Genomic DNA, 16,249 nt, shown 5'->3' with positions numbered 1-16,249 from the left:
TGGAGGACATCCACAGAGTGTACTTGGTTACATGAGTAAGAACTTCTGAAACAGATTGTTAGGCACCAGGTAGACAGGGAGGAAAAAATAAAGACAGCATTGTTATGGAAACAAAGGATTAGAAAGTTTCAAGTGGCTAGCAGTGTCCAACAATGGAGAATGCCTGAGTCACATACAATTGATAATAGGCCAGTAACACTGTCCATCAGGAGGTCACTGGTGACTTTTCTGAGAATAGGAGCTGGAAACTTTTCGGCTTTTTCTATACTTATAGGCTCTGATAGCATGCTACTTTGTGTAGATCTCTCTTTCAACTTTTAACAAAGAGTCAGTAGAGCAGTGGTTCTCAAACCAGTAATACTGTGTGAAGTTTGCAAAAATTCTTTTCTGTGTGTAAACTTCCATCCCAACCCTCCATGTGCTCTCCTTGGTTGAGAACCACTATGACAGAACATGAAATGTTGCTTTTTTTTGGTGAAAGGTGTATATTGTCTTTTGGGGAAGAATCTCATGTTCACTCATTTATTTACCCACTCAATTAAGAAATGCTAGTTGATAATAATAATTCTATGCTTATGAAGTATTTGTAGTTTACAAAATGCAATCACTGCTTCGCCAAACATTTCAGATGCTTCATACTATGGCCCATACTGAGCCTTTCATTACTCTCTTGCATATGGTCCTTATCTTATTAAATTTCTAGACATACCCAAACTTTCCTGTTTCTTTATTAATTTTTGTAGGGAAATTTTTCTTCCCATATCCATCTGTTGAAATTCCATACATCTTTCCAGATCTATCTCAAATGTCATTCCTAAGAGTTGCCCCAATTCAACCATTTGTGGGGTGAGAGTGTTCAATGTAGGAGCTCTGATGACATATTTCTTGTTAAACTTTTGAAATTGAAATATATCAATATTCAGAAGAGAGAAGTGAGGTGCAGCCCCCTTCCTTCCCCAGTGGGACAGGCTTACCATCTTTTAGAAGTCATTCTTTATTCTAACATAATTGAATCTAACATATCCTTTCTTTGAAGCCCTCCAGTGCCTTAAAAATAGCATTTCTTCTTTAATCTCTGATCACACTCTTTGCATTGCAGACACTAGGTATTTTCTTTTCTTTCTCTGTCAAGCCAGTCTATAAGCTCCCACCCACATTCAACTATGCCCTGCAGTGCTCCTTTTTAACCTGAGTCTCACCCTTTTATTTTACCGGGTTATATGAAGATTAACTGAGAGATAGCGTATGTCTATAGCACGCAATAAGAATTCCAAATGGTACATTATGGATGCTCAAAAAATGTCATTTAATTGAATTAAAAAGCAATGATGAAAACTCTTTTCAAAGAACAATGGAGGAAAACATAAAAGACACAGTTTGAAAGACTTAATAGTGTGTGAGTTTGTGTAAGGCAGCATTTAACCATTCACTCACCAAGCATTTAATGAGCAGTTACAATGTGATAAGTACTGAGCAATTATTTACTAGGGGTCATATTTAAATGACAGAATCTTGGCCCTTCAAAGAGAGCCATAGTTTAGACGGGTAATTCCAATATTTAAAAATTTTTACCTAATACATGGAGAGAAGTAAAGATTTTTGCTGGTACAACATTCTCAAGAGAATGGCTTTATTTAAATTCATGCAGTTGGGGTTAATTGTTTCTAAATTAAATCCCCTAATATTTTTTTCAGTTGTTTCATTTTGAGGACACTTTCTTTGATTTGTTTCTCATTTTTAATTAAATAATTAGGAGGACTTATATAATATATGTTAAGTGAATATATAAAACTTCTAACTTCAAAACTGTAGAAATGACATTAAATGAAATTTCATGTAAAAGTATAATGCTTTCTTCATTTTGACATGACTAAAACAAAAGTTACTGTATCACTCATTTAAGTTGATTTGGTTGACAGCAGATAGGGAGATTCAGCCAGATGAAGGATGCTGTAGGACCCCTTATCACAGCAATATATGGTATTATACCACCATTACATTTTCATCTACTGGAAAATCTGAGCTTTTCTAGAAGTTGACCTCTCTGTATTACCCTGTATTTTAAAACATACTTTCCAGGAATGGCCAGAGGAAAATGTGATTCTATCACATGTACTTGTGGACTTCTGTCAATGGGACTTTTTGCATAATTACCAGATAAAAATACCACTTGGAAACTATGCAGAACTAGCTCCAGGCAGAAGGCTCTGACACCTTTCAAGACATACTTTTTCAGACTGCACTCCAAGGCTTGCTTTGCATACCTAACTCCTGAATTTTGGTAATAGTCAATATCTGACACATATAATCTATATTTCTTATTTTTTTTTCAGAATGAAAATATATTTTCTTCTTGTTTGGGAGGAAAAAGGATCTCCTTAGGTTTGGGCTTAGTTTTGACTGTCTAGCACATATTTCTTACTGAGTGTTGATTCTAGCATGTAACTTGAGCACTTATTTTTTCATAACTAATGTCAAAGTTATGACCCAGAATGACACGAGTCCTTGAGTTCAGTCCTTTATCTTGTTAGACATGAACTCCAATAGTGAAGATTGAACAGCCACCTTATATTTTCATTCTGAATTTAATTATTTCTCCATTATAATTTTTAGTGTATATGGCTATGGCAGACTGTCTTTAAAAGCCAAAATGGTGCTTTCAGTGACAGCCAGATTTATTTAGGAGCTGTGTGACCTAAGTGGCAAATGATTCAACATTGGAGTCATTATGTTCCCCCAAATCACTTATTTACCTTGAGTTGCTCATATCACAACCATAGTGGCAAAGTGAAATTATTACAAATGCTATTTTAATTCCTAAATATTGTCACAAGTAGTCTTTTAGTAATGTCAGTGACTTATTTTACATAGTACATTATTTACAAGGGTGTCCTATTGGAAGAAAATCTAAAGTGACAATACAGAACTTTCAAAACAAAAGATAAAGGAAATGAATACAAAGATTTTAGAAGTTCCTGTCAATCAGTGAATTTAGCTAATTGCAGAATGTGATGCACATTTGATCTACGGATATATGTTTGCAGCAATATATCTATTGTAAGAAGAAATGCCCTTCTATTGGGCAGTTACAGAAAAGAGAACAGGAAGCTGCTCCAGAGGATCTTCTAACAGCAAACACAACTGTTTTAATGAAAAATGGATGGACACATTTTCAAACAATCTTGTGTGTTTCTAGGCTCTAAAACTAATATTTGTTTCAACCATAAAGGCTGATAATAAATCCAGTGGTTTGGAAATTGCCCTTATGATACCTTAGGAAAACAGAAAATAAAACAGAGGCAATAAAATAAAGTTAGTAACAGCACAAGTTTGGGAGTTGGACTAGATGAGTTCAAATTCTGGTTCTGAGGCTTGTTCTTTATAAGGCTTTATGAAATGAATCTCCTCATTCCCAATTTTCTCATTGATGAAGAATAACAATACCCATGTCACTAGGTTGTTTGAGAATTGAATGAGACAGTGCATGTATTTAGCAATATATCAGGCATTTAGTGGCACCAAATGCTTAAAAAGGAACTGATAGAATCTGGATGAAACATTAGTTTTAAAAAAGCCACCATCCATCCTTCTGTCCATCCATTCATCCACCTACTCATTCACTTATACCTTCATCAAAGAAAGAGCTTTTGAATGTTAAGTGTTTAAAAAAAAAATGAACTATGCTAGGACTGAAGATACCAAGAGTTATCTCTCTTGTGTGATGAAAAAAGAGATGTGCAAACAAACAATTAAAGGGCACCATGTATTAGAGCTAGATTAGTCCAGCATGCTTGAGAACAAAGAGGAAAGTGCACTAAAGGCCTCATTTGCAGATTAGGGCTGGTTTTTAAGGAAATTAATGATCTAACTGGCTTTCCAAAGAGTCTCTTTGCCTTGGATCTGGGAGGAATATGGTGGCAAATGGAAGCCTTTCTTTTCTGCTCATAAGCCCTTCAGAATTAAGTTCCTCTCCTCTTACATGTTCTTTTACTTTGCTTAAAAACAACAACAACAACAGCAAACGATCTGCCATTACTCATTTTGTAGATCATTTAGAAAAAGTCAGGTGAGGTCTATAATCTTGCTGCTTCCAGGGAGCTACCCTGCAATGTAATGCAGAGGAAAAGTCATAGCTGGTTACCCACATGAATGTAACTATGTAAATACAAGTAGGAAATGACCAGGAACCATTATGGCTTGCTTTATTCCAATGAAATTGCTATAGTTTTGAGGGGTAGAGTCAAAGGACACCATTGCTGCCTTTGTTCTGCCTCCCCACTTTCACTAGAACTTTGGGAGTCTCTGTGCACATCTTTCACTTTAAGAGTGATGCAGGGTACCAAGCTTGTTATTAGAAACAATCAATTGAACTCAACATCTTACCTCTTTTTAATCACCAGTGCTCCTTAGTATTACCTGATGGTTCTAACTTTTGCTATTCTCTTAGTAAAAGCTACTCAGGAGCAAAATACCCTGAAAGTATTTGCTCCTGATTTAGCTTTTCTAAAAACAGAACTCAAAGTTCAAGGGCCTTAGCTGGGAAAGAAGTAGCTGTTCAAGACCTTTCACCACTAACCGGTGGCCACTCCCTCAGCAGCGCCTCCCAGGCTCCCAGCATTGTTTTCTTCTGAAAAGGCCAAGGCCCTTCAGAATTTCTAATGGGGAATTTTTAATAGCAAAGTCATTTCAAAAGCTGCCCAGCTGTCTGTTGACGTTCTTAGAAGGAATGGGACTTGAAGGGGATGGTTTTGAGATGCAGCTCCAAATAGAAAGGAGATACTATGAACTGTTAACAAATATATTAAGTGTGAAGTTAAACAGTAGATAAAAGAAGGCTTCTATTTCTTTTTTTGATAGTGTTTTCTTCTTTCCATCTACTATCAACTATTTTTGCTAGTGGATGAATAGCTATAAAAAAATAAAGAACACATTGTAAATGAATTGCACTTTGTTAAAGGAAATAGAGTTTTCCCTTCACTAACCCTAGGAACATTTTCCTATGGATCCTTGAAATGTTATATACATTGTGCTCGGTGATAAGCTAGTTCCACAGAGTCAAGGTGTATTTAATTTCAAATACAATTGTTCTTGAATAAATATAATAAGTAATCTAAAATTAAAATTTACCTTTCATTTACTGAAATTCAGTCTCCTGAAGAGTTGTACAACTCCCATAAAAGAGGACAATGTGTTGGTATATAAGAGATGCCTTTATTTAATGCTTTAAAACATAAGTGTAAGGTATTTAAGAATATTTCCTATTTTTCTTCTATAAATTTTTAAATGCATAATGCAAACTAATACTAGAATTATGCCTACCATTTTTAATGCTTCATTGGTTCTGCTGCTTAGAACCACTACTTGATTTCTGTATGGTTCCTTTCCTGTTTATGAGTTGTCATTGAGCCAGTTGCTATTTATTCCTGGGTATGTCTAAGGGATCTTATGTAGTTAAAAAAAAATTTATATTCCTGATTAGCCACTTCATTTAAATGGAAGAAAGCACTTTTGAGTGTATTTATTACTAGAAAACTTTCAGATATAATTTTGGACACTGTATTTTGCTTTGAAGAATTCGATTATATTGTATATCATCATCATCATATTTTAAGAAATACCACCTGCTCAGTATTCCTAATTCACCCAGGCACCTAGCCAGGAATTGGGGTCATCCCTAACTTCTCTTTTCCCTAGAGAAGCCAGACTTATTCCCTGTTAACTTTATCTGTGTTAGATCTTCCCTTTGGACTGATTGGTCCCTGCTGTAATCTGTCACAATAACTTTTCTCTTCATAACACTTATAGCTATAAGTTTTTTTAATATTTATTTTTTACTTGTAGTTGGACACAATACCTTTATTTTATTTATGTGTGGTGCTGAGGATCGAACTAGGGCCTCGCATGTGCTAGGCAAGCACTCTACCACCGAGCCACAACCCCAGCCCCCACACTGATAGCTTTTAATTAAATCTTTACTTGGGAGTACGTTTATGTGTAGTCCATTTCCCTGGGACTGTCTTTTGTTGTGTATGCAGTGATTAGAATAGGCCTGGCACATGGTAGTCACTCAGTAAATATAGTTGAGTTTTTTAAAATGGATGAATCATGTCACTTAATATATATTTCTTACTGATTGATGGTCTTTTGGCCTTCAGTATTCTCATTATGATTCTTGCCTCATTGTCAACTCTATAGTACACAGTGAGATCTAGAAGGTAGGAATAGTATCTTTTGATCTCTGTCTGCAAAACCCTGAGTCATGCCTCACCCATTTCATCAACTCAGTCTTTGTTGAATGAATCAGTAAATGTGCCTCTGAATAAGCAACAACCACAGAATAATTCTATGTTTGATGACTATTCTAACAGATTTATGTTACTCCTCTTTCAGGTTTTCTAGTGTCTTAGCATCACATCATACAATATCAAACAGAAAAAACACCAAACTAATCTATAGAAAATGGAAGTGGTCAAAACAAAGTAGATTATTATGAACCACCAGGGCATGACTGTTTCCTTCATTTAGTGCTTCACTTAGTCCAGTTATATTATTTGTAATAAAAGCTCTTTATTGTAACTCTGCAGGAGACATTCTCCACCCATAAATGCCTTTCACTGGAAGCAAATATTTTTTCACATTAATCAATCTGAAATTCCTTTTCCTCTCTTTCAGGCAATTATATCTAATTACAATTCTTTGTTCTAGTGAAGTAAGTTTTTTTTCTTTTTTTTTTTTAACCACCCCTCTGTATCCCTTATACCTTTTGAGTGTCTGTAGAAACATTTGTATTTTCTCTAAGAAGTTTCCTATTTTAATCTGCATGCATTTATCATCCTTCACATTTATTCATTAGTGTGTCTTTTTTCTTGACTGTTTTTGTTTGCAGATCTGGAACACTCTGCAGTCAATTTCATATTTCTTGTATTCAGATTCCTCAATATATTTCTTTAGATTTAGATGTTACATGGGTGTTTATCAGTAATCAGGATCTTACTCAAAAACCAAAGGGCATAATTAAATAAAAAATCTAGGTCCTTTGCAAATTACTTTTGGCTCTAAAATATTTGTCTGATTATGTCTACATTTGTTTATTCATTTTGTTTTCAACTAGGTCACAGTGTAGAGTAGAATTCTTTGGATCTTTGTAGGTCTTTGTAGGTCAAGGTCTTTGTATTCAGACAAACCTGGGCTCAAATCCTGGGTTTGTCGCTGATGAGCCGTGTGGACTTGGATGAATTACATAATCAATTTAAGCCTCAATATCCTCATTTATAAAAATAGAAAAAAATACCACTTAACTTATAAAGATTGCTGAATGAGATAACTTATGTAAATTGCTCAGCACAGGCCTGTATAATAGCCATTCAACAAATGCTAATTCTTTTCTTTATGCCCCCTCCTAATTTTGTCCAGATTTTATGCAGGTTTTGATATTTTATAATTAGTTGCTTGATTATTTAATGCTTGTCCTCATCAAATGCAGAATGGCATATTATCTATTCAGTGAATTATACTTCCTGTTTGAGAGAGATGAGAATTTCATGATCTCTCCCACTTCCTAAATCAATTCATGAAGCTTCTCCTTTTGGGGGTGTGGGGAGTAAATTTTAACATGTGTTATTTGATCTTTTTAAAGGGTTGTCTTAGTATGATTATTACATTATATTATATCTATTTTCTCTACCTCTGTCATTTCTGGTTTAACTTTAAATTTTCTGGTTTAACTTCTTAAAAAGAAAAGAAAAGAAAAAAAGAACAACCAGAAAAATCTAGATTAAAGTTTCCCAACCACTACTGCCAAGTCACTGGTTCTATTTAAAGTTTGCTTTTCAAAAACAGTTACTTCATATTGATTCTATGCTGGAATCATTCACAGTATAAAACAAAGATGTCTATGTTGTTTATATGGCATAAAATGAACTCATGTGGCTTTGCCAAAACTAGAATGAAAGAAGAAGCTTGCTTGGTTACTATTTGAGTGACCTCAGCCACCCTGGGAAACAACAGACTGGACATAGACATAGGAATGAAGAATTGAAGGTGCTTATGGGTTCCTAAATGTGTCATCATGGAAAGGTGCTCTGGATTTAAGTAATTTTAAAATGTAACTTGTAAGACAAATGGAAAAACTAGAATCACTATCCTAGAGGTAGAATGAAATAATTGTTTGGCAGCCATACAAATGAACAAAGATTCTTCCTGAGAGCATCATGAGAAGGTGCTATTTGAGTAGACTGAAGGATGGAAAGATGGTCATTCACCCAAGAGCCTGCATTTTCATCAGTTGAGTACTTTACACTAGGCCAGAAAAAAGAAAAGTATCAGGGGAAAAAGAAGAAGAGAGAAATCTAGAAGCTAGAACCTTTTCTTACCAACACAGTTGGTAGTTTAGGGTAACCATGACCACGTAACCAGATGGTATCTTGGTAAACACTTGGTTTAGGTTTCAGGGCAGAGGGACCAAGTTTATTTTTATTCACTCTGTGAAAAGGCAATTGACTACATTTATTTTGGCCCACCAGGGCGGAAGGAAGGGCATGCCAGTTTTTCAAGAAGTTGTTTACTTTGACCGGGGATACATTCTACTTTGTTTTCCATCTGCTAATTTTTCTTTAAATATGGAGACTATGCAATAGTTAAAAGTATGCGTCTTGACATAAAAAGGCAAATTTATTGCAAAGAAGCTAACTAGCTTTTCCTGAAAAGAAAGTTATTTCTGCTTTGCAAGACATTTCTTCAAACAGCTGTTTCAAATATGTTTTACTAAAGAAAGCAAGGGAAATTTTCTATAGAAAAGTGTCACAGAGTAGCTATCAATATCCATACATATGCAACCCAATTTCCCATCTATGCATCATTTAATATATCCTTTGGTGATAAAAGGAGGAGGGTTGGGAAGGAGAGATTTATGAACTGGACTCAATTACTATGTAAATACCAACAAAATAACAAATTTATAGTAGTTTAATGCTATGTTCTTAATACATAAATATAGAAGTAAATGTCAATGTAGTAGTAGGCTAATTTTATTATCAACTCTAGGATCATTATAATAATTCAGTTTAAAGTATGAGATATTTATGGTAAATAAATCTACGTGGGGGCTGGGGCTGTGTGTGGCTCAGTGGTAAAGCACTTGCCTAGCATGTGTGAGGCACTGGGTTCAATTCTCAGCACTGCATATAAATACATAAAATAAAGGTCCATTTACAACTAAAATTTTTTTAAAAATAAATCTATATGAATATTTGGGGGAGTCTCTGGTTGGAATAACCAGATATTTATTTCGAAATGGTTACCTAGAATTTGTGTCAGGAATTTTCTTGGAGAAAACCAGAGGTTCTACATTAGACATTCTTAAGTTGAAGGAGATCATTGACATGAATGCCTACCAGTATTTATATTCATCAGTGTATCAGGAAAAGTGTCTAGCCAGAGATTCAGCAAGTCTTTAGGATTTTCTACCAGAGATATGGCTAATTGAGTGAGTAGATTAAGTTAAAGATGATTGTTAGCTCATAATCTTTCATACAAGGTTGAGCACGAACAGAGCTCTTCTAGAAACTGGACTTGTGTACACAGTGTTTCTCATGCTGATCTCGAGGCCAAAAAGCTGAATTAGAATCACCAATGAAACTTTGTAGAGAAATACAGGTTTCTGGCCCCGTTTCCTGCTGGAGATTCGGAGTCAGTATAAGCAGGTCAGGACTCTGAGATTCCCGAATGTTTCTGATCCACATCAGATCTGGGAGCCAATGAGGAGAGAGCAATGTTTGAGATCAGGGAAATAGGTTATGGAGGTGGAGGCTGGGCTTTGTACACAGGAAAGAAACCCTTTCAGTTTTGCCTTAGCGTTCTCTGATTTCCTAGTGAATGATCTGGTAGCTTGAAATTGGACATGATGGGAATATGTAAGCCATAGAAATTGGCAAGTGCTATAAATCAGGAGTGATCCATCCCCAACCCTTGAAAGTCAGTACACCTGTCTGGTAGGGTTATTCTCACCTTTTAAATATGCCTACTGTCGGAAAATCTACTTAGGTTACAGGATACCAAAGCCACATAAGTGGCTTTAGAGATCAGATGAATTCTTCTAAGAGATGATACTCTTTCAGCACAGAGAGAATAACTACTCAAAGCATTCAGTACATAAAACGTTATTCCCCTTTTCCTCTGTCCTTTAGCAACCAGCCAGTTTGAGCCTCCATTTCTGTTCTCAGCCCTAGTTTCAGCTGGAAAGACTCACATTTTCCCTTGTGGTTACAGACCTTAAATGCACTGTCCTTTAAAACATTTTTTTCCCCCTGAGTTGTAGGAACAAATTCAGTTTCAATGATCTCCACTTGTCTTAAAAAAACAAACAACATCTTTGGAATCCTCAGAAGTGATTTCTTGGCGTGGAAATGTGTAGTTGATTGTTTGGGCCCCACAGTAGACTCTAGTTAAGGTTAAAATGAAAAGGAAGTGAGGAGGACAGAGATGATTGAATTGCTCACAGGAATAAATTTATTGATCAATATATTTGGGTCATGTCCTTGTTTATTCAGATTTGATGAATTTACGACCATTAACTAAAAGTGTAGATAGAAGGACCACAGCATTTAGCTTAGTTCTTATCAGGAGAGTTAGAGGGGAAAAAAGCAGCCTACAACATTAATGGAGCCAGAGTCTGGCTCATTCAGCAGGACACTACCTGAGAAGAGTCCTAAGATTAACGTCACACTATCTGTTGAATGAATTAATGTACCCAGGCAAGTATTTTATTATGCACATGGGGGAATCTGTGATAAAGAATATCATCAATTCATTCCATTTTCTAAATCAATTCTTTAAAAGCAACAAAGGCAATCACTGAGACTGGAAAGTAGGATAAACTTTGTGTTTTTGCACCATTATAGAAAAAAAATAGAAACATGCACCAAAAAAATATGGGGGGTGGGAATCTCCTTAAGGAAGTCATCCCTAAATTGCTTGGGCCTCACTCCCACTCCCTCCTGGAAGCACTTGGTGAGTCTCTTCTCAATGCATTTTCCTCCTGTAAAGTGAGGAGTTAGCCAGGCACAGTGGCACAAGCCTGACATTCCAGCAACTAGGGAGGCTGAGGCAGAAGGATTGCAAGTTCAAGGCCAGCCTGAGCAACTTTGTGATACCCTAAGCAACTTAGTGAGATCCTGCCTTAAAATAAAAAGATCTGGGACTGTAACTTATTGGTGAAGTGCCCTGGGTTCAATTCCCAGTACCAGGGAGAAAAGAAAAGAAACCACATAAAGTGTGTGTGTGTGTGTGTGTGTGTGTGTGTGGTGTGTGTATGTGTCATAATAGTTCCTACATCAAAGCACTTTTGTAAAAGTTATATGTATTAATACACATAGAACCCTTCGAACTATTAACAGAAAATAGTGTGTATTCAATAAAAGCCAATGCTATTGTATCATCATGATTGCCACCATGCTGTCTTTGAAATGATTTTACTGTTAAGTTCTCCCATATAGAATGTAAAGATCTTTTTGGGAAGACCTTTTCATCTTTACAGACCTGGTCTTCTCCAGAGTGCCTGGCACAGAGGAGACATTCAATAAATGCATCTTGAATTAAGTTGAGTGATAACTTAGACTTCTACTAAATTTATCTGGGTTGCTGCTTCAGGTTTTCAATGGTTCCAACTCCTGAAGAGACAAAATCCAGAAAAGGAGACAAGGGCTATCACCTACTCCCTGCTGGTAGTCCAATAGACTGAAGACTGCCTGGGCCTTGTTGATATGACATTTGTGATATTTCACCATTAGAGATTATTTCCTTGATATACAATTGTAGGCTTTAGCACTTGGACATGAAGGAATCTTCTAGGATATGTTTCTCCGAGTGAAATCTTACAGATATAGGTTTATCATCAGCATTAGCATATTAAACTTCAAGAAATTCTGAAGAGACCTTTAATTCATCATGTGCTAAATTTGAAAAAATACCTTCTCACATAATTCTTACTATCTTATGGATTAGTGTTCTACGGAGGATCAAACTATGGAATGTCCTGTTCCACAGAACACATTTATCTAGATTTCTATTTTTTTCTTGGTAAATCTCTGGATAACTTATTTTAAAAATCCTAAGTCTTTATGTACACAAATAGAGATGCACATCGTGGTTACTTTGGACACTCAGTTAAGTGTTCCAGATAGCTAAGTTAAAAAACTTAACCATAGAGGAATGGCTAAAATTTTTGAACCCTTATTTAAAAGCATTCTACAGCACTGTCAGCTTTTAATGTGATATAACCACTAGGAAATTTGTTGGAGTACATATTTGATTCTCTAGGTCTGGACTGGGATCAGAGATTCTACATTTCTAATCAGCAACCAGATGATGCCAATGAAGCTAGTCTGTGGCACACACTCTGAGCAGCAGGATAGTTTTCTGCCTTAGTAAACATAGTAGAATAATAAAATAAAATCATTATTTTGAATAACATTGTACTTGCTGTTGATGGAACCACACGCTGAGATAGTTTAAATTTTTAAAAATACCAGCTTGTTTTCTTGATACCACCTTCCTCATGAAAGTAAAGTAAGAACTAAGGAGGAGAAAGCCCCTGCTATAGTGATATCTGTATTAGCACCTGGCATGAAGCCTGGTGCATTAGGGGTAATAAATGTTAGGTATGTTAATTTATGTGTCATAGCTTTATTGTCAGAGTTAATAACTGAACAGGTAACATTGTGATACATCTGCTAAGGAAGGAGTTAGTAACATGAAAATATTAATAATGAAATGCCATAAACTATTGCTAGTCAAACAGTACATTATGGAGAGTATTGAGGTAGAAGAATTGGATCTGTTGGACTCTACTACAGACTCAGAAAAGGCCACAGTAATATTCTGGAAGAAGATGCCAGTAAGGAAAACCTACCTAGGGAAGCGGGTACATTTGCCCCAATGTGGACACATCTTCCATGGGGAGTCTACCTAGTGGTGTAGGGACTGTCCAGAGAAGAGAAGAAGAAATTACAGATATTCTGTACTAACCCATCCATCTCCTACAAATCATGCTAAAAGAACTAAAGAGGCATTAGTTTTTCATAATTCCCCTGCTTGGACCCAGGCAATTATATCAAATGATATTTATTGACTCTCAATTACTTGTGGAAAAATGTCTTGGGACATTTGCCCTAGGTATCCTTCTGCCTAAAACGATCTTCCCCCAGTTAAACATTTAGCCAACTTCTTCATCATCTTTAAATATTTGCTCACATTTCCCACGATGAGGCCCACCCTCATCACCCATTCACCCTTTATCCCTCTTAACTTTTTTTATTTGTTAATTTTTAATGATACCAGCACTATCACCTTGCATATTACCAACTTAGCAATTATATTTACTTTCTGTCTCCTCTGCTAGAACATATGCTCCTCAAAGGCAATGATCTTTGCTTTTTTTCTTGATGTGTCCTAAGCACTGGGCACATAATAGGCACTTAAAATGCAATCACTAAATTGAATGAATAAATGAGTAAATACATCAGGTACAATGTAGAATATACTGTTTCAAGTACATACAATATAGTATCTTTTAAAAATGCTGTCTGATGACCTACAAGACAGTCATCTAAATTACTAAATGACAAATCTTCTCTTTTTTTCTGCTTGGTAACTGATACATTCTGATTTTTTAGACATTTATACTAGTGGTCTGAGGCTATGGGATATACACATACACATATCTATTCACTTAAACTTACCTTGTACAAATAATGTCAGGACTGAATGTGCTCTAGGTGAAGGCACTTTTATTAGCAGTCCTTTTAGGCAGCACATGCAGATAAGGAGCCTTTAGTTAGACCCTAAGGTACTATGGAATTTACAGTAATTACCTTTGACATAAGGTATTTTTAATAAAGTACAGAAACCCTGTAGTATTATTTCTCACTTTCTGACTTGTAGGACAGCAGTTATTATAATACTAGTTTTCATTTTTTAGGGCTTCCTATGTGACAGACAATATGCTAAATACTTTATCTTTTAAAAAATATTTTTAGTTACAGTGGACACAATATATATATATATATATATATATATATATATATATATATATTTATTTATTTATTTATTTAATGTGGTGCTGAGAATCAACCCTAGTGCCTCACACGTGCTAGGTAAGTGCTTTACCACTGAGCCACAAACCCAGACCAATACTTTATCTAATATGCATATTATATCTTTTTTCTCATTATGACATTATAGGGAGGAATTAAAAAAATTTTTTTAGTTGTTGATAGACCTTTATTTTATTTATTTATACACAGTGCTGGGAATCGAACTCAGTGCCTTATACATGTTGGGGAAGTGCGTTACGACTGAGCCCCAGCACCAGCCCCCAGGGAGAAATTTTATAGATGAAGAAGTTGAAGTCCAAGGGGAGAGCCTCAGTAGTTGGCATAGTGGTCATACAGCCAGAAGTGGCGGTGAAGGCATATAATCTAGATCTGTTTAAAACCTATTAAAATGAAGTCTGAGAACCAACAAGGAGCAGAAATAAAATAGAATTCTTGGAGAAATATTATGACACACCCAAATTTTAGAGCTTGATGTTGAAAGTGAATGGTGCCATACTCTCTACCTTCCACTACTTTGGAGGCAAAGCTTGGAACAGCAAGCCCATTGGCACTGCATGTATATTTCATATCTTTTCCCTGAAGTTAAAAATATGTATCTATCTTTTAAGAGCACTTTGGTTTTTCCTTTAAAAAGGAAGAAGAAAAAACCCTCAAGGTTTTAAATGCTTATTTTTCATTGTATTCTCTTCCTGTCACTGTTTTTGAGATAGAACATGGAGTCCTTGGTAGGGAAAGGAAGGGCATGATTGTCGATCTCCATTAATAGTCCTAAGTGGTTTCTGTTGTCTGATAATTTCCAAGTTGATAGACATTTAAATACTGATGTAGTTAGATGAGCTATTCATCCACATTTAGTGTATATTATATAAGCTCTGCAAGGCACTCTTCATATTCACATGTTGCTGTTAATGTCACATGAATTAGGTTGATATTTTAAAATTCAATCTTTTTTTCAAATAATCTTCTTGGGGTTATGCCAACAAAGAAGCAGAACCCATTCTATGAGAAGTTAATATTTTGGGGGAGGGCATGAAATCCTTGCTATGTTTGAAATTAGTTAAGATACAGAGACACACAAGAGCAGTGTCACCCACAGTACATACTAAACCCCAAACCTGTGATTTTTCAGGTGTTCAAGTTCACAATAGAGAGGAAAGCATGCGTAGATAATACTCTGTATGTCATCACTTTGAGTTCAATCCCTACTCATATAGGGATTCTTAAGAGCATTTTAAAGATCTCTCCCTCTTCATTTTTTTTCTCTTATTGCTCATTTTATTTTCCAAAATGTGATGCTACAGGAAATAATTTTACTTCATGGAGCATGAAAAAGAGTATGACTATTGAACTGTTTCACCTAACATGCTTAAAATCCTTACCCCTTAACAACAAGGAAATTAACTGTTATCCATGAGTATACTGTTTGACAATTTCATGACCTCTGTTCCTTGGACCAGCAAAACAAGGATGGAAAGACTCATCTCTTTTGTACAAGCCATCCTTGTCTGTAGGCACCATGAGTTGGCTTACTTTTACAAGCGTCTGGAGCAGAGAAGGGCCTCCGGAGGTCACGGTAGAAGCCTGGCTTACACCGCTGGCAATGCTGACCTTCTGTGTTGTGCTGACAGTTATTGCAGACACCACCACTGCGATTCCCTGATGCCTCCCACACACTGATGTCAAAGTGACAGGTATCAGCATGCCCATTGCACTTGCAGGCTGGATTTAAAAAAAAAGAAGAAGAAGAAGCAGAGGAGGAACACAAATAATTAAGCATATAACAACAGATTCTCTTATATTCACGTAATTAAAAGTTGGATGGGAAGGCCAGATGTATAGCTCAGTTGTAGAGCATTTGCCCAGCATGTCGGAGGCCCTGGGTTTGATCTCAGCACTGCAGTAAAAAATATACAGGACAAGCTGCTTGATAATTTATTTCATTTGTAGTTTTTATGAAGAGTGTACAGTATTGAGAGCTGTCCATAGGCTGTGTGTGGACTATGTTGTACATTGTAGCCTAGTGAACAGGATAATCTGTTGTCTCGGTTACTTCCAGTGGACATTTCCTCATGTATGACTGACATTGTGAATTCCCATGTTCCACATAGCACCGGAGATGGGGTGACCTGCTATAGCAG

The 16,249-nt window shown here is 36.0% G+C and overlaps 1 protein-coding gene across 2 annotated transcripts in view; it reads right to left on the bottom strand.

Annotated features, from left to right (window-relative positions):
• Ntn4 (netrin 4) overlaps nt 1-16,249 on the bottom strand; it is a 106,412-nt gene that overhangs the window by 25,147 nt on the left and 65,016 nt on the right. For both annotated transcript variants that reach the window (XM_015482920.2, XM_048803696.1), the window contains exon 6: nt 15,642-15,830. In XM_015482920.2, coding sequence (XP_015338406.1) covers nt 15,642-15,830 — 189 coding nt within the window. The remainder of the gene's footprint in view (nt 1-15,641; nt 15,831-16,249) is intronic.

This window comes from Marmota marmota, unplaced genomic scaffold, assembly GCF_001458135.2.
Source record: "Marmota marmota marmota unplaced genomic scaffold, marMar, whole genome shotgun sequence".
Taxonomy (NCBI): Eukaryota; Metazoa; Chordata; class Mammalia; order Rodentia; family Sciuridae; genus Marmota; species Marmota marmota.
Note: the sequence above shows the minus strand (reverse complement) of the source record. Positions and strands in the feature narration are given on the sequence as shown.